Genomic DNA, 19,703 nt, shown 5'->3' on the forward strand with positions numbered 1-19,703 from the left:
TTATATTCTGACAATCATGGTACTTCTGTAGGTCCGGTATGCCTGTCGAAACTATTCTTGCTCATGAGTCTTTGAGAGGTCTGGCCTCCATCATTTCTCCTTTCACCTCGTACAGGGTTACGCACCGGTCCGTTGCCCATACGATCTTCATTATACGGCTGGTATCGATCCTTGTTCAACCTTGGTTCTCAATCAATGTCCCTTTTGGTTTTGTCAACGAGCCTGATAGGATAAACGGACCCGGAAGGAGCCCCCAGCTCGTGGTCTTCGACTCTAATCTTCGATTGATATCGATTATGTATATCGGCCCAGGTAACAGACGGGTACGCAATCAAGTTCTGCTTCAACTACTGTGAAGCCACTGAGCTTCGTTAATTTAGTCCTTGAGTGAAAGCTTGAACGACCCAATCATCGGCGACCGGTGGTAGATCCATTCATTCCATTTGAAACCGAGACACAAACACTCTGAGCATCTCGTTATCTTTCTGCTTTACCTTGAAAAGGTCCGACTTCCTAGTCTCGACCTTTATGGCCCTGACATGTGCTTTTACAAAAGTATCTGCAAGCATGACAAAAGAATCGATAGAGTTAGGTGGTAAATTATGGTACCATATCATTTCTCCCTTTGACAGGGTTTCCCCGAATTTCTTTAGTAGCACAGATTCGATTTCCTCGTCCTCTAGATCATTCCCTTTAATCACACACGTGTAAGAGGTGGCTCGTTAGGGTCAGTCGTTCCATTATACTTAGGAATCTCGGGCATGCGGAACTTCTTAGGGATCGGTTTGGGAGCCGTGCTCGGGGGGAAGGGCTTTTGTACAAACGTTTTGGAATCCAAACCCTTCAATATTGGTGGTGCACCTGGGATCTGATCAACCCTGGAGTTAAAAGTTTCCACCTTCTTGTCGTTTGCTTTGATCTTCTTTTCCACTGACTCTATCCGCTTTGTCAGTTCCTCGAGCATTTTTTATAATTTTGGGGTTAATCCCCGATTCTTGTTCATTTGATCTTACCACGACTGGCCCCGTTCTATGGGTGACTTCTTGGGGTGGACCGGGCTCAGCCTTGCTCGGTTCCTGGGTTTGTCTCTGCAACTTAGCTATCACCACATGTTGAGCTTGCAGCATTTCGAAGATCATTCGTAGGCTAATCTCGTCTTCTCTGATATTTTGGGTATTTCGAGCTGCAGATCGGGTTCCACCATGGACGCTGTTTTCGGGACCAGTATGCTGGTTCGTGTCGATGGCTATATGTGAATTAATGTCAATCGGATCCAAGACCCGAGTCCCAACGGGGTCAGCGGGTGGCCTTATATCACAAGGCATCACGTTGTTATTCTCACCTTGATGGCCAGATCCGTTGTCGATATGCAAGGGCAGTAATTGAGAGTTTGTCATCTTTAGCCTGAAATCAAGGACACTTCAAAGAGCAAGTATAAAATTGTGTGTTTTATAGAGATTTGTATCAAATAACCACTATTATCCTTAGCCCCAGGGTGGGCGCCAAACTATTTACCCGAAAAACGGATAACAATTAAATTTATGCGCGACTCTAAGGATGCGTCATATAACTTGGCACAAATTGAGAAAATATATATTAGTATTGAAATTAACTGTAAAAGAAATAAATGCAAACCAAATGAATCAATTAGCCTTGGCCCTCAAATTCGATCACCCTAGAACCAAGTGAAGATTCCGCTAATATATGAACAAAGTAACAAAATAATGAAGCTGAAAGAAGGCAGTGTATTGCTTTGTATTGCATAAATGATCTCTCTCTCTACGAATGATCAGACCCCCTTTATATAGTAGGGAAGTCCTACTCTTAATATAATTCTAAATATAGTAAGGAATCTCATGATATATTAATTAATTGGCCTCTCCTTGATATGCACTAGGATTTCCGCCGAGATTCTCGCCCAATTACTGATATTTAGGCTTTCTGTTTTTTGGCTCGATAAGCTTTCCTCAATCGAGGCCGATATCGATTTTGATCGGTCTCTATTTTGCTCGATCTCGATCTTGATCAGTCTCTATTTTGCTCGATCTTGATCTTGATCGGTCTCTATTTTGCTCGATCTCGATCTTGGCCGATCTTGAACTCGATCGGTCTCTGAGTCACGAGCCCGACAATCTAACTTCGCATCATGGCTCGATATTATACGAGGTTGAACCTTGATCTTGTTCCAGTCTCGATTAGTCATACGAAGGACAAGCTCGATTTTGGCCGTATACAATTATCAATACCAGCACCACCAGAAGAATCATTCATTTTCCTCTTTTTAGTATGATCATCTAGACAACGTTAAAGAATAACGTCCATTTCATCAGCTATACGTTTCATGACCTTAATATTCCCTTGCAAATCTAGCCATTGGAGTAATGGTATTGGAAATGCATCCTCTATACCAACTAAAGCAAGATAATGTATCGTTTCGTTGAATGCTTTTCTAAAATACTCTGCTTCTTTGTTCTTCTCTTCTTTACCACCTATTTACAGAGGCGGATCTAGAACATATAAGGATATATATGTGAAAAACTCTGGAAAGTAGTATAAAAATAAGGGGAAAAGTCCAAAATTGTCCCTCTACTATACTATATTATTTACTTCTGCCACCCGTTATACTATTCGTCCAATCTAGCCCCTACTGTTAATGAACTTTTAAAAATTTTCCCTAACCTTAGAGGATCTACACCGTGGCAGTTGCCCCCCTCAATTGTTTCCATGCCAACTGCCAAGTCACTCGACTCCACCAAATTAAAACCCCACAGACCACTTCACATCACCCATCTCCCATTTGTGACCCGTTTGCAACTAAATAAATAACTTAGACCCGTCTAAATTGATAAAGAGGGTCATTTGGTTTACATATGTTCGATAGAAACAAGAGAGAAGAGTGTGGAAGGTTCAAAACAAAATCCTCCATTTTCAGTGGTTAATGCAGTCCAAGGTTAGATTTTTCCCCAAAATCTAAAGATTTCTGCTATTTTCATATGTTTGTTGTTTATAAATGATGCATTTTTGTCTTAGGGTTGCACAAATATTTTCTGTTAAAGTTAGGGTTTTTAGATTTGTGCTTCGTCGTTTAGGTATTACACTTTTATGTATTTAGATATGTGATTTGTCATTTAGGGTTTTACTTTGTCTGTGTTTTTATCGTTGTTTGTGTTTGCATGTGACTTTCTACTTTATACCCTAATTTTTTTGTCTGTCTCTGTTGGTCGGTTAGGGTATATTGGTAGAATTGACGATATCTGATTTATTATTCCTCTGTTTTGAAAGAATTTTATCTGGTTTAGGGTTTCAAGTATGTGTGGTCCCTTTTGTGTTTTAAAGAAGTGTCTCATATGGTTGGTATTTAACTAAAAGAAAAGGTTTAAAGTATCTGTTAATAGTTGAATTGTTGTTATTTGGTCCCCTATTTCACCTGCATTTACTTTGAAGATGATGCTCATGTGGGTCTCATACAAATCTGTTTTGTGCTTATTTTATTGAGGAGGGACTCTAGGTTTGATACTTTATTGTGTGGTCCCCACTATGAATGATTGTGTCCTTTTCTTTATCATAGTATCTCGTTAAATTTTTTTCTTTATGAATCTATCTTTATACCTTTTCCCTATTTTATTTTCCCCCCTATTTTGTTTATTTAGGCTTTTCCTTCTGCTTTTCATGTTTATTTATTATTTATCTACCTCTTTTCTTTGTTATTTATTTATGAACTTACTATGGTGATGTAATAACTTTATTCATGGTTACTATGCATCATTTTAAAGATAGTGCTAGTTGATAGTTTTTCAGCATGGTGGGGATTGGACTAGTAAGCCACAACTGTTGTATTTAGAGAAGTATGTGCACATGATGAAAGGTTATGACTCTGACTTGCTCTCTTATGCTAATTTAATTGATGAATATGATACCAAGTTTGGGTATATAGGGGTGCAACAACTAATATTAAAGGGTCCTTCTGGTAGATACTATAAAATAGATGGGGATGATGGGATTAGGACTTTGTTGGACTTTGTTAGTGACCAGTGTAATGTTAATAATTTGTTTGTTATAGAAGAGTGCGTACCAGTAATTGATATACCTAATATAGTCATTCACAGTGAGTCACACACAATAGAAGTTGAAGTTGCTACTGAGTGTAGTGATAATGAAAGTGAGGAAGATGAATCTGATTCTCCTGAATTTAGTTCTGATGGATTGGAGAAACTTTTATACAAAAGAATAGGGACATCAATGATAAGTTAACTAACTATAAAGAGTTAGATAGGTCAATGACATTTAAAGATACACCCGAAGCTAGGAAAATGAGCATCATGTATTCTCTTGCAAATGGATATGACTTGCAACAACTAAAAAGTGACCCAACAAGGCTTAAGTACATTTGTGTTGGTGACTACCCCTTTGTTTGTCATATATCTAAAGGTTCTTCAGAGGGTGGGGTTAAATTCAAGACTTTAAAGCCAAAGCACACATGCGAAGATGCAAATACAGTAGCTTCTTACTTAAAAAAAATGCTTGGAAGATATCCCAAAATTAAGGTTAAAGAGATGAGGGAAAGCTTGAAAGCTGCATTTAAAGTAAATATTAGTGAATCTAAGTGCAATAGGGCAAAGAAATTAATTTTGGAGAAACTTAAAGGTAGTGTTTTAGATAAGTATAATAAGCTAGTTGCTTATGCCAATGAACTGACACTTAACAATCCTGGGAGTGATGTAATAATTAACTTATCAAAATATGCTTTTGAAAAAGGCAAAAGAAGGTTTTTAAGGATGTATATTTGTTTTCAAGCAATGAAGTCTGGGTCTAAGAGCGGTTTGAGACCTTTCATTGGATTTGATGAAATATTTTTGAAAGGGAAATCTAAAGGTCAGCTCTTGGTAGCTGTTGGTCAAGATTCTGCCAATCATTTTTATTCATTTGCTTGGGCTATTGTTGATAAAGAAACAAAACTTACCTGGAAGGTGTTCTTAGGTCAACTGCAGAATTCATTGGACCTCAAAATGGGTGAAGGGATCATATTTATATAAGATATACAAAAGGTATATACTGCTTCTTTGTACTGTCATTTCCTGCCATTTTCTTAGTTTCTTTGTACTGTTATTTGCTGCTATTTACTCAGTTTATTTGTAATGTTATTTTTAGGGATTGATTGACTCAATCTAAATTATTATTCCTGAGGCACACTTCAGGTTTTGTGTAAGACACATAGAAGCAAATTGGTTCATAAGATGGGGGTCAAGAGAGTACAAAATATTTCTTTGGTGAGCTGCATGGAGTACTTATGAAGAGGACTTTTAAGATCAGATAAAGAGTATGAGTTAAGTAGATGATGATGCAAAGTAAGCTGTTGAGGATTTGTTAAAGCATCCACTAAAATGTTGGAGTATGGCATTCTTTGATACTGTTTACAAGAACCAGTCTGTGGACAACAACTTGACTGAGTCATTCAATGCATGGATCTACAAGCAAGGCACAAGTCAATCATTAAGATGCTTGAGGATATTGGAATCAAGGTGATCAACATGCTTAATGAATATGACGCTGAGGTGATGACATGGGAAAATGAGTTCAGTCCTAAAACTATAGAGTTGTACAACCAATTCATGAGGATTGCATTGAAGTGTCATGTGAATGGCAGTGCAGACAATGGATATGAGGTGACTGAAAGTAGTGACAGGCACATTGTGAATCTGAGGTTACAGAAATGTACCTGCAGGGCATGGAATCTTTGTGGCATTCCATGTCCTCATGCCATCTGTGCATTATTGTACAAGAAAGTGGACTCTCTAAGTGAGATTCATTAGTACCTTACCAAAAAGGCTTATCTCCTAACTTATTTACATAGGTTACAACTAGTAAGAGGAGAAAGTTCTGGATAATTGACCCTTCACAATACATGGCTCCACCTCCTTTGGTAAAGATGGATGGGAGACCAAAGGTTAGGAGAATAAGAGGAAAAAATAAGGAAATTAATAGGCAATGGTCTCAGTCAAGGAAAGAGAGGGTAATGACATATAGCAACTGTGGTGAACTTGGACACAATGCTTGAGGATGTGCAAAGGTAATTGTCACGACCCAAATTCACGTGTCTGGCACACGGCACACTACCCGATCCGGACGAACCAACCCATATATCAAACCAAATATAATCGCAGAAGCCAATTGAAAATCTTGTATATTTTTAAATCAAGTCATAGAATATATTTTTTTTTATTTCCAAAAGCTTACATGAATTTTTTTATAAAAATGATATAATCAAATTAAATAATTATTCATTTATCCACAACCCTATTTTTATATCCAACACAACTATCTATGGAGCCTCTATACCCAAGAATAGAACTACCACTTGGAATAATTTCGATAAAGAAAATAAGAAATAACATGATATAGCTACCACGAGCTAAAAGTGATGCTTTATCGTACCTCGAAAAGAGAGTCATCCTAATCCTGCCCACACATTACATGTCACACCTCATCCTGAAACACAAAGAAAATGAGACCCTGAAGAGAGGCCCCTAAGGGCTGAGTACACCACGATGGTAGTCAATACGTGTCATAAACTCTCTCTAACTTAAGTTCTTGGGACAAACTTTATAAAAATAATGCACCAATATTTGATATAAAACGATAAGAAATTTTATCAACTCGTGATCTGTATCATTTTAAATAAAAGATAAGTAAAATATAACCCACAATATAAACTTTTAAAACATTTACATCAATCCAAGATTTTGGATAAAATCGTACAAAATCATTCCATTTGCTTTAAGTCATCGAAATCACTTTCAGCTTCTTAGGCCTAACATAAGAAAATCATCCTTACCTTTCGCTGGGAGTACTATACCATCACCGACACAAGAAGGTCAACTAGGTTATGTACCTAGCGGCAAGTATCATATACCCTACTTGCTCAGGTCGTCTCATCGTAGTGTCGTACGAATCGACTCAGCCATGCTAATAATAGCACAAAATAGTACTCTCTCGAGGGAGAGCACGCTGTCGTAGTCTATACCACAAAGTGGTCATCTACGCCTACACCGACACCTATAGTTTGATGACAACGAACACAATATATCCGAAGCCAATCTCGGTTAACACAAATAACTCCTAAAATATTTGATACTCCAAAAATAGATTCATAGCGTAGTAGCCTCAAAGGATATATTTTTTTATCAAATCATAGAATTAATAGGAAAATCTAAACCATTTGAACAAAAATTAAATAAACAACATTTTACATATTAAAGCCTTTAACGATTTAACATCAATCTTTAAAAGGATACCACAAATGCTATTTTATTTATCAATTTTTAAAAGAAATACTTTCCATGAAAACTTATCAGCACACAAATATGTATTCTTATCAATACGTAAGTTTTGATAAAACCTTATAACATTTACCTTAAATGTCATTTTGCTAACAAGATTTAAAATAAAATTTTATAAAACAACATGGACTACATATACAACATAATATTTTAGTACATGGAGACATCCATACTTGTTTGTCCCCACAAGCACGAAAGCACATTTGGAAACAACTTAAGCATTAACTTGAAACATACTTTTAGAGAAAATCCCTGAAGAAGAGTAAGATTTAATCAACTTACCTCACTTTTGCTTTATTAACATTCACAACCTTTCAATCCTCTTTCATCATTCCAATGTTGATTAAAATGCTCAAACATCACCAACAAGTCGATATCTACAATTAGATATCCTAATTACATCAAAATATGACCTAAAATATTGATCAATATCCATTTATGACTCATAAGTTGGCTACAAGCCTCCAACAACTATTCAAACCAGAAAGAAACTAAAAACAATACATATACATATTCAGTAAAAAAAGATCAAAACAATAGACATCACATGATTCACAAAAATTCACTTTATCATCGACGCCACAACAAATCCAACAAAAATTGCCCATGAAATCATAAGTATCATCCTCGTTTTCAAAAGCTACTCTTCCAATTTCATTACTTTTATAGCTTCAGCTTGGTGTAGAGCCTCCATGGCAATTAATTCTTCTTTTAATTTATCCCTATTAATTTTAATCATTTTCCAAGACAATGTTAAATCTTTGGTTGTAACCAAATTATTGTTCAAGAAGATTTCATCTTCCCATTCAAAATAACCACAAGAATGATTCTGTCGAATAAAAAAAAAAAAAGCAGAGAAGACCCAAAAAGCTTTATTAGTACACTACAATTTAGAGCAAACTGATAATAAACTAGCTTTTGTTAGAGCATCACTAACCTTAGGCTTCAGACATTTATAAAATCTCCTTCCAGGGTTTAATGGAGTCGTTGAAGTGAAGTAATTTGCAATATTATCACAGCAACACCTAATTTGGGATGAACAACTTCCTTGCGACATTGAGGGCCGAGGAAAATTGGATTAGGGTTGTGTGAGCCCTAATTCTTCGTCAATGGAGGATGTAAAGGTGTCTATGGGATTTTAATTTGGTGGGCTCGAGTGACTTGGCAGTTGACGTGAAAAAAATTGAAGGGGTCAGCTGTCACAGTGTAGATCCGTTAGGGTTTGGGGCAATTTTTAAAAGTTCATTAACGGTAGGGGCTAGATTGGACGAATAGTATAACGGGTGACAGAAGTAAACAATATAGTATAGTAGAGTGAGAATTTTGGACCTTTTTCCCAAAAATAATCTATTTTAAATTCTGAATTCGCCAATATTTACTCTTTCCACCAATCATCTTCACTGTTACGTTTAACATCATATCATCGAACCAATGGCCAGTATCAACTTTAGTAGGTGCATTATTTGCATTATATTAGCAACAATTAGAGTGTATAACTCTTTGGCGTTGTTCTCCACTTCTGAGATTCGAACATGCTTCAATCTCCCCAAACTCTTAGTCGACAACAAATTATTAACAACCAATTTTCGAACCATACGCCAATAGGGGCCATAATTTGCAAATGTAAGATTTGCATGATCTTAGCCTAAATACTTACAAGAACAAGTGGCTATCCTATTGGCTAAGTTTTTGTCATCTGTAGTGAAGCAATCTTTTATTGCTTCATAACTGCTCACCACTGCTATTTGGAACATTCCTTGACGGAGAGTGAAAATCTGGCCGTATTTATCCGCTAACCAGTGGCGAAACCAAAAAATTCAATAAGGGTGTTCAAACCTTTACCAGTGGGCTATGTAAGGGTATTCAAAGTCTATTTTTAATCAATAACAAGTAATATTTTACCTTATGCGGAGTATAATTTTCCGGCGAAGGGTGGTCATTGACCACCCTTGGTTGAACGTAGCTTCGCCCCGGCCACTAACGCGGCTAAAGTATGAGCTAGAGTAATTTCACCGCCGCTGCCACTGCCGTTGCCGCCGTCTAAGTGCTGTTTAGTATTTGAGGGATCGGAGGTGGCCTATAATTGGCCAAGCACCTGGATGTTCTGGTGGTGATGGGCCAATTTTTTTGCTATTTTCCCAACTTTTTAGTCTTCCTACAAGATAGAGTATAAGCAAAGACTAAAATTCCAGCTATGGCTTCTACATGAGAAAGGACATGAATTTCCACAGCTCGCCACTTTCAAGGTCGTGGCTTGCCACAAAAGACAAAGAAATAAAAGGGACCATGAAAAAATCTTTGACTTTGCATTACTAAGTATAAAGTAACAACAGCATATACCTGCCATTTGTGTTTGTCCAAGCAAATAGTTTATATTATGTGATAAATGGCCACGATAATAATTTATGCAAAAATATACTATATCAAAATCGGGTCCTTAAAATATCATCCGTCGTCTTATCACACTAGCAATTGCCTTCCATATTACAATCCAATTCCATTCCATTCTCAAATCAAATGAACATAAAGAGACAAGAAAAGGTAAGATTTAACAACAACAATAACCGAGTAAAATCTCACAAGTGAGGGATATGGAGAAGGTAGTGTGTACGTAGACCCTACCCTTACCCGATGGGATAGAGAAGTTGTTTCTGATAGACCATCGGCTCAGGACAACAAACAAGACAAGAAGGTAAGATTTAAGATTGGATTAATTAATTAATTTGGAATTGTTGTCTTATTTTAATTGTATAACTAGCAAAATAGATTCACCTCAAATCACAAAACTATACTTTGAAAGAACAATCATTATCTCTGGTTATCACAGAACTTCGAGGGTCAACACAAGATCAAATCTCTTACAAGATTTAAGAAAGATTAACAATATAAAATTATAAGAGAAGAATTAGGATACAAACAGATACTGCATCGTTTAGTTTATCATATTTTCAAATGATGGCTAAAAAACTACACCAACAATTAGCAAAAATATGTGCTTGAAGATAAAATCTATCTTATCATTTTTTATAGTTTTCTTCTCAATGATTGGAAACAGGTTTCATCACATCTTATATTTGAAGTAATTTCGAAAGCGACAAAGTTTAAAGATAATATTATTAAGTGTTCTTGCAGTTAACAGTAATTGCACTCTCTGTTTCATTATTTTAGCTACAAATATGAATTAGGTGTTAAAAACTTTACAATGTATTGATTTGTACACTCTAAAACTAGATCTCCTCATTCTGACATTAAACAGATTACACATCTGTTAACTAAACATATACAAAGGTGAAATTAGAATTTGAATTTTGTGGGTTTTGACGATTCCTCGCTTGCACTGTACTACAAACCATTTATATCACTGAGTTTTCAGTTTACCATATGTACATATTTAATAGTTTCTCAAAACATATACATGATCTAGGCCGTTCGCCTCTAAAACCACACCCTATTATTTGTTGATATAATACGTATCTTAGACATGTAAAACTAACACTGAATGTATATAGTACGGTCATTCAAATGTTTTGGCCATTTTTCTTATATATCAATTTATGTAGCATAATGTATGTGCATATTTATTTATTAAAAAATTAAATAATTAACTAATTAACATATGTTTATTCAAACTTCAACTACTCAAAGATCTCACATCTTAATTAAAGCAGGCGTTCCTTTACTGAGGATTGAGATCATATTACTTTAGAAGTATCCTATAATTATGTTTGGGTTGAAGTACGTACTCTGATTAAGTGATTAGCAATGATACTAATTAAATACCTTTGAAGTACAATTTAATTGTATCATGCAAGAAGCAAACAAAATTTTTATTTTTTTTATACGGTCGAAATCGGGCATACCCGATTTCGTTGGCAGGGGAGTTGCCTCGAGGGTAAGCTCATAATAGATCGGGCTCGAGCTTGAAGATAGAACATCACGCCTGAGAGATCGAAGTGTTCATTGAGATCGAGGCCGGCAACAATCGAGATCAAACATGACTGACTTCGAGTAAGGCAATAACGGAATGGCGAGATATCAGTAACCAGTCGAAGATCCCGGCGGGAATCTCGGAACATATCAAATCAAAGCGACTATTAGTGCCAATCATGGGATCTACTTCCGTTATTAGAGTTGTACCTTATTTAGGATTCCTCAATTATATAAAGAGGGATCCAATTCACTTGTAAAGGAGGGTAATGATTATTCACTCATAAGAATATACATTTACGCTGCTTTTTTTGTTTTACTTACTGTTCATCATTGTTTGTTTCATCCTCTATTGTTCTTATTAACTAACCTCGAGACTATCTCGAATCGAGGTTGAGGTATTATTTGCAGACCGGTTTGATTTATTTTATTGTCCAATTTATCTATTTAATTTATTGTTTATCAATTGGTACTGGTTTAAATCACATATCCTTAAAACCACAATATAAGTTTAATTGTTACTCAATTTTTAGGGTAAACAGTTGGGCGCCCACCGTGGGGTTAAGGATAATAGTGATTGTTCAGTACTTATTCTGGTAAAACACATTATTTTACGCTTGTTCTTGTCAAGTATCTTTGCTTTCAGGTTAAAACATGTCAAACTCACAAAACACATCCACACACGGTGACAATGGCCTCGGATTCGTCGATGAAAACGAAAATGTGATTGCTCCAGGAGTCGAGGTGCCACAGGTTAATCTCGGGGGAGCACCGGTTGCCAACCCAGTCGATGTCAGTTCGCACATTGCTCTAAACGCGGACCTAGGCGCAAATCTCGATGAGAGTGTACGCAGAAAAGGCCGATCTAGTGGCCAAGGAACACAGGGCAGATGTGACGAAGGAGTCAGTCTCCAAGTGATATTCGAGATGCTTCACGCTCAGCAAGCCGCTATTGCTAAGTTACAAAATCAACATAGAGCTCCAAATAGGTTTGAGCCGGAAACTACTCGTCGTACCGAGCCAGTACCGAAAAGGTCGAATGGTAACGAATCGGGGACTAATCCTGCGGTAATGAAAATGCTCGAGGAGCTCACCAAAAGAATTGAATCAGGGGAGAAGAGAATCGAAGCCAACGATAAAAAAAATGGAGACATACAACTCTCGAGTTGATCAGATACCGGGGGCACCGCCAATTTTGAAAGGGATGGATTCGAAGAAGTTTGTACAAAAGTCATTTCCTCCAAGTGCGGCTCTGAAGCCTATTCCAAAGAAGTTTCGTATGCCAGACAAACCCAAATATAATGGGACAACCGATCCCAACGAGTATGTTACTTCATATACATGCGCCATCAAGGGTAACGATTTAGAAGATGATGAAATCGAATCTATGTTGTTGAAAATATTCGGAGAGACCCTTTCGAAGGGAGCAATGATTTGGTATCACAACCTGCCACAAAATTACATCGACTCATTTTCCATGTTAGCAGATTCTTTCGTAAAGGCACACGCCGGGGCCATAAAGGTCGTAACAAGGAAATCGGACCTTTTCAAGGTAAGACAAAGGGATAATAAAATGCTGAGGGAGTTCGTGTCCCGATTTCAAATGGAACGCATGGAGTTTCAATCGGTCACAGATGATTGGGCCGTTCAAGTTTTCACCCAAGGTTTGAACGAGCGGAGTTCAATAGCATCACGTCAGTTGAAACAAAATTTGATCGAGTATCTAGCTGTAACTTGGGCAGATGTGCATAATTGATATCAATCAAAGATCAGGGTCGAGGACGACCAATTAGGAGCCCCTTCCGGTTCAGTACATCCAAATAGGTTGGCAGTTCAAAACCAGAGGGACGTCGACAGGGAGCCAAAGTCGAACAGAGACCGATATCAACCATATACCGCAGATCGAAAGAACAATGGTTCAGGATGCAATTTCGCCCGGAATGATCGAAGAAGTGATCGAGGACAGAATTCTGGGGGACTTATGAGAAAAAGTGGTTTAGACAAGTATGCCGATCCCACAGAGGCACCTCGGTTATCGAAATATAACTTTAGCGTCGATGCATCAGGCATTGTATCGGTAATCGGAAGGATCAGGATACTAGGTGGCCCAGACCCATACAAACTGATCCTTCCCAAGGAAACCCAAATTTGATGTGCAAGTATCATGGCATGCGTGGTCACAAGACCGAGGATTGCAGGCAATTAAGGGAGAAGGTATCCCGTCTATTCTATGAGGGCCACCTTCGAGAGTTCCTCAGCAATCAAGCCAAGAATCATTTCAGAGAAAGGGATGCCAACAGGAAAAATGAACAGGAGGAACCTTTACATGTCATTCATATGATCGCCGGTGGGGTCGATACTCCACAAGGACCCATATTCAAACGCACTAAGGTATCAATCACTAGGGAAAAAAGAACCCGAGATTATGTGCCCGAAGGCACTTTATCATTAAACAACGAAGAAATAGAAGGCATTTCTAAGCCTCACAACGATGCTCTAGTAATTTTCATCTTATTGAATAAAGTTCAAGTTAAGTATGTTTTAGTGGATCTAGGTAGCTCGGCGAATATCATCCGATCAAGGGTTGTGGAGCAGCTCGGCCTACAAAATCAAATCGTACCCAGAGCTCGGGTTTTAAACGGCTTCAATATGGCCAGTGAAACAACTAAAGGGGAGATTATTCTACCGGTGAACGTGGTTGGAACCATTCAAGATACCAAGTTCCACGTAATCGAGGGCGACATGAGGTACAATGCCCTGCTTGGAAGGCCTTGGATCCACAATATGAGGGCGGTCCCTTCGATTCTCCACCAAATGATGAAATTCCCGACGTCGGACGGTGTAAAAATAGTATATAGGGAGCAGCATGCTGCAAAGGAAATGTTTGCGGTCGATGAGGTAACACCGATATCGACACTATCAACCTCGGAAAGTTCGAGCATCAAAGGTAAACAGGAAGTCAAATAGCAATCACAGCCACCAGCCTCGACCGAATCGGGGAAGCAGGAGATAGAAGAAGAGGAGGAGGATTTTTTGACCCCTCGGACTTTTATTGTTCCCAAAGATTCTGACACCACCATATCAACGGTCGAAGAGCTGGAACAGGTTATATTGATCGAGTACCTGCCCGAGCGAAAGGTATACCTGAGAACGGGATTAACCCCCGAACTCAGGAAAAAGCTTATTCAATTTCTTATTCATAACATAGATTGTTTTGCTTGGTCCCATTTAGACATGACAGGGATCCCATCGGAAATAACGACGCATCAACTAAGCCTGGACCCTAGGTTCAAACCGGTGAAGCAAAAGAGAAGACTCCAGTCCGAGGTAAAGCACGCATTCATAAAGGACGAGGTAACTAAATTTCTTAAAAAAGGGTCCATTCGGGAGGTGAAATATCTTGAATAGTTAGCCAATGTAGTTGTAGTCCCTAAAAAAGGGAACAAACTCAGAATGCATGTAGATTATAAGGATTTAAACAAGGCGTTCCCCAAAGATTCTTTTTCCACTGCCTAACATCGATCGCATGATTGATGCCACGGCCGGCCACGAGATCCTTAATTTTCTCGATGCTTATTCCCGGTACAATCAAATCTAAATGAACCCAGAGGACCGAGAAAAGACTTCATTTATCATCAAGTACGGAACATACTATTATAATGTAATGCCCTTCGGGCTAAAAAATGCAGGAGCTACTTACCAATGCCTAGTAAATAAAATATTCGAAGAATAAATAGGTAAATCAATGAAAGTTTATATTGACGACATGCTAGTTAAGTCCCTACGCGCAGAGGACCATTTGGCTCATTTGCAGGAAACGTTCAAGATTTTAAGAAAATACAACATGAAGCTCAACCCCGAGAAATGTGCTTCCAGGGTCGGTTCGGGCAAGTTCCTTGGCTTCATGGTCTCGAATCGGGGGATCAAGATCAACCCCGATAAAATCAAGGCCATCGAAGACATCACCGTCATGGACAGAGTAAAAGCCTTGCAGAGGCTAACTGGACGGATAGCTGCCTTAGGCCGATTCATTTCAAGGTCGTCGGATCGAAGCCATAGATTTTTATCTCTGCTCAAAAAGAAGAACGATTTCGCCTGGACTCCGGAATGCCAACAGACATTAGAGGAATTGAAGTGATACTTATCTAGCCCACCACTGCTTCATACTCCAAAGGCAGATGACAAACTTTACTTGTACTTGGCAGTATCGGAAATCGCGATAACTGGTGTCCTAGTTCGAGAAGATCAAGGTACGCAATTTCCTATTTATTATGTAAGTCGAACCTTAGGAGAAGCAGAAACTAGATATCCACACTTAGAGAAATTGGCACTTGCACTGATAAGCGCCTCTAGAAAGTTAAGACCATACTTTCAATGTCACCCCGTATGTCTATTAACCAGTTACCCACTTCGTAATATTCTGCACAAGCCCGAACTATCGGGCCGATTGGCCAAATAGGCCATCGAACGCAGTGGGTACGATATCGAATATCAACCCCGAATGGCCATCAAATATCAAATTTTAGCGAACTTTGTGGCCGATTTCACGCCAACCCTCATACCCGAAGTTGAAAAGGAACTCTTGTTAAAATTAGGTACAGCATCGGGGGTATGGACCCTCTTCACGGACGGTGCTTCGAATGTGAAGGGGTCCGGGCTAGGCATCGTTTTGAAGCCACCCACGGGTAGCACTATTAGGCAATCTATCAAAACTTCTAGATTGACTAACAATGAGGCCGAGTATGAGGCCATGATTGTAGGTCTCGAACTAGCTAAAAGCTTGGGAGCAGAAGTCATTGAAGCCAAGTGTGACTCTTTACTGGTGGTGAACTAAGTAAACAAAACCTTTGAAGTTCGAGAGGATAGAATGCAAAGGTATTTAGGCAACCTGCAGGTAACTTTGCACCGTTTCAAGGAATGGACTTTGCAGCATGTACCTCGAGAACAAAACAGTGAGGCTGATGCACTTACAAATTTGGGGTCATCGGTCAAGGAAAATGAGATCAGCTCGGGGACTGTCGTTCAACTCTCGAGATCCGTGATCGAGGAAGGTCATACCGAGATAAAATCTATAAGCCTAACCTGGGATTAGATGAATAAATATATTGAATACTTGAAGAACAGAAAGCTCTCATCGGACCCTAAAGAGTCGAGGGCCCTACGAACCAAAGCTGCTCGATTCACATTGGCTGAAGATGGAACATTATACAGAAGGACATTCGATGGACCATTGGCAGTATGCTTAGAACCAGGAGACACTGATTATGTTTTACGAGAGGTCCCCGAAGGCACTTGTGGGTACCACTTCGGTGCCGAATCACTGATTCACAAAATCATTAGAGTAGGATACTACTGGGATAGCATGGAAAAAGACACTAAGGAGTTTGTTCGAAAATATGATAAATGTCAAAGGTTTGCACCGATGATACATCAGCCCGGAGAACAACTTCATTCAGTCCTATCCCCATGGCCATTCATGAAATGGGGGATGGATATCGCCGTTCCTCTCCCATCATCCCCAAGTAAAGCTAAGTTCATTTTATTTATGACTGACTATTTCTCTAAATGGGTTGAAGCACAGGCGTTCGAGAAAGTGAGAGAGAAAGAGGTTATAGACTTCATCTGGGATCACATCGTATGTCGATTTGGGATACCCGCCGAATAGTGTGTGACAATGGAAAACAATTTATCGGCAGCAAAGTGACGAAATTACTTGAAGACCACAAAATAAAAAGGATATTATCAATGCCGTATCACCCTAGTGGGAACGGACAGGACGAATCGACGAACAAGACTATCATTCAAAACCTTAAGAAAAGGTTGAACGACGCTAAGGGGAAATGGAGAGAAATTCTACCCGAAGTCCTTTGGGCATATCGAACAACATCAAAGTCCAGTACGGGGGTAACCCCGTTCTTCTTAGTATATGGCTCTAAAGCCTTGATTCCAATCGAAGTCAGGGAACCCAGTGCCAGGTTTTGACATACAACATAAGAGTCAAATCACGAGGCTATGAATACTAGCCTCGAATTATTAGATGAAAAAGGAGAAGCCACACTCGTTCGAATGACTGCACAAAAGCAACGAATCGAAAGATACTACAATAGGAGAACCAACCTTCGCCACTTCAGAGTCGGGGACTTAGTCCTAAGGAAAGTCACCATCAACACTCGAGATTCTAATGAAGAGAAGCTCGGCCCAAATTGGGACGGACCCTACCAAGTCCTCGACATCGTCGGAAAGGGATCTTATAAGCTCGGCACGATGGACGGCGAACAACTGCCAAATAATTGGAACATATCGCTTCTCAAACGGTATTATTGCTAAGGTATGACTTTATCCCCTTTTTTATTTATATATTCGACACTAACTCACTACAGGTGTTCGATTAAAGACATCTAGACCTCAGGTTTTAAAGCGCGCGTTGCACTCTTTTTCCTTTAGATCGATTTTTGTCCCAAGTGGGTTTTTCCGGCGAGGTTTTTAACGAGGCAACAATTATGTGCTACCTGAGGATAATTCAACAGTATCCAAGGCTTCTTTACAATCAACCTCAAATACTAGGGGCCATCACCCTCGGATGTTACACTTTCGAGGAAAATACTTTGTGTCAAAGGGTCTCGACAGAGAAACTTTGTAATGGGCCAAACGGTCGAATGAACTGTGTCCATATAGATTAGTCGAGCCCCAATGAAAAAATATGTACGCATGTATAAATTATACAAAGAAGCATTCTTTCTATATCAAACATCTTATGTCTTAAAGAAAATTTTCTACTATACAAGCTCCATAATTATGATTTTGTGAGAAATGGATCAAGGGCCAAGTGAAAATATACCTCGTACTATCGGGGACTACCGTCGACGATCGACATATTCGAGTAATCTAAACTCAAATTCATAAGACGTCAAAGAGGCATCCCTCGATCTATAGGCCAAGGACATCACTCTCAGGTACTAACACTTCGAACAAGTTTGAAGTGTTATTGGGAAATAAGCCCAAGAGGCATACCCAAAGGCTACGGCCAAATTAAGGCTGCTCGGAGACATCCGAATCCTGCAATAAAAATAGACCTTCGAATTCTTTAAAAAATTGGTTAAAAAAGGCTACCCTCGGCAAGTAATCAAAAGAGCTTCGATGAAATCAGCCCTAAAAAAACTTAAGAGGTGTCAAATTTTCTTAACACAAATGTGCTAAGGCACAAAAAGCAAAGGGGTTTCAATCGACATCAAACCCTCAAAAAACCAAATGGGTAAAGAATACGTGTTAAGGCATAAAGAAATTTTTTACTAAGTCTTCTAAGCCTGAAAAGGGAAAGAATAGCCATCTTTTAGAGGTAATATCGGCCCAATCTACAGAGCCTAAGGGCTAATACACTTAGAGTTCGAGATTTTGCTCTCGCTCAATTCGGACCTAAGGGTTCCCCCATTCCAAGCTCAAATAAAACTGACTTGAATATAACTCGAGGATTCATCATTATTTTATATAAAACCTTAAGGGGTCTATTACTGTGAGTTCGAAACTTACTCGAACTCGGCTATAAAAACAGTACGATCACGGCTTCGATCAAGCCATCCGAAATCAAAATCCTGAACATATTGTTGAGCTCGGGGACTCTCCCTTGCTTGACTAAAAAACCTAAGGGTTTGTTCTACTCTGAGTTCGAGTTATTGCTCACTCGATTATAGAAGCTACAACAACCCGATTGCAACAAAGTTTTCACAAGGCAAAGGCAAAACAGAATTTATCATAAATCAGAAATCAGAGACGAAACAAAAAGAAAAGGAGTCTTTCATGTATGCAAAGTATTTATAAAGAACACACAGGGTCTTACACAGGGATTTACACAAATTATTTCCTTAGTGCCTAGTCCGCCTCGGGAGCCGCATCTTCGGGAGCTTCATCTTCATCTTCTCCGTTCTCGGATCCACTCGCAGAGTCTTCATCATTGGAAAGCAAAGCTCTGGCCTCGTCCTCCAAAACCTTCGAACTCTCGATATCGGCCGTGAGGTCGAAGCCACGAGCATGTACCTCCTCAAGATTCTCTCTCTGTGACTGACGCCTAGCATACTCGGCAACACGGGACAATCTAACCTCAGCAGCGTCAGAAATTTCATTTGCCCGAGTGTTAGCGGCTTTAGCATTGGCTCGGTAGGAGGCTACGAGTTCCTCTGCCTCAGATGTGGCCCTTGCAAGCTCAGCAGCCAACCGAGTCTCGAGCTTTTCAACCTTCTGGGCTTGGGCCAAGTTTTACTCCTTCACACTTTGGAGTTGACGCTCAACCGAAGATAGTTGGGCCCAAATCGCATCTTTCTCCGAGGCAAGACGGTCCATGTTCTGCTTCCACCCCAAAGTCTTTGCCTCTTTCATCTTGGCCTCCTCACAAAGCTACTCAACCAATTCGGCCCTCTGCTGAACCTGCAGAATCAAAGTGTTAGT

General features: G+C 39.2%; 1 protein-coding gene across 1 annotated transcript; it reads left to right on the plus strand.

Annotated features, from left to right (window-relative positions):
* The first annotated feature begins 4,277 nt into the window (after positions 1–4,277).
* LOC107765746 (uncharacterized) lies at positions 4,278–5,033 on the plus strand. Its single transcript, XM_016584431.1, has one exon. It carries the CDS (start codon positions 4,278–4,280, stop codon positions 5,031–5,033), a length of 756 nt encoding a protein of 251 aa, XP_016439917.1.
* The last annotated feature ends 14,670 nt before the right edge of the window (positions 5,034–19,703 follow it).

Source organism: Nicotiana tabacum, chromosome 22 (assembly GCF_000715075.1).
Source record: "Nicotiana tabacum cultivar K326 chromosome 22, ASM71507v2, whole genome shotgun sequence".
Lineage (NCBI taxonomy): Eukaryota > Viridiplantae > Streptophyta > Magnoliopsida > Solanales > Solanaceae > Nicotiana > Nicotiana tabacum.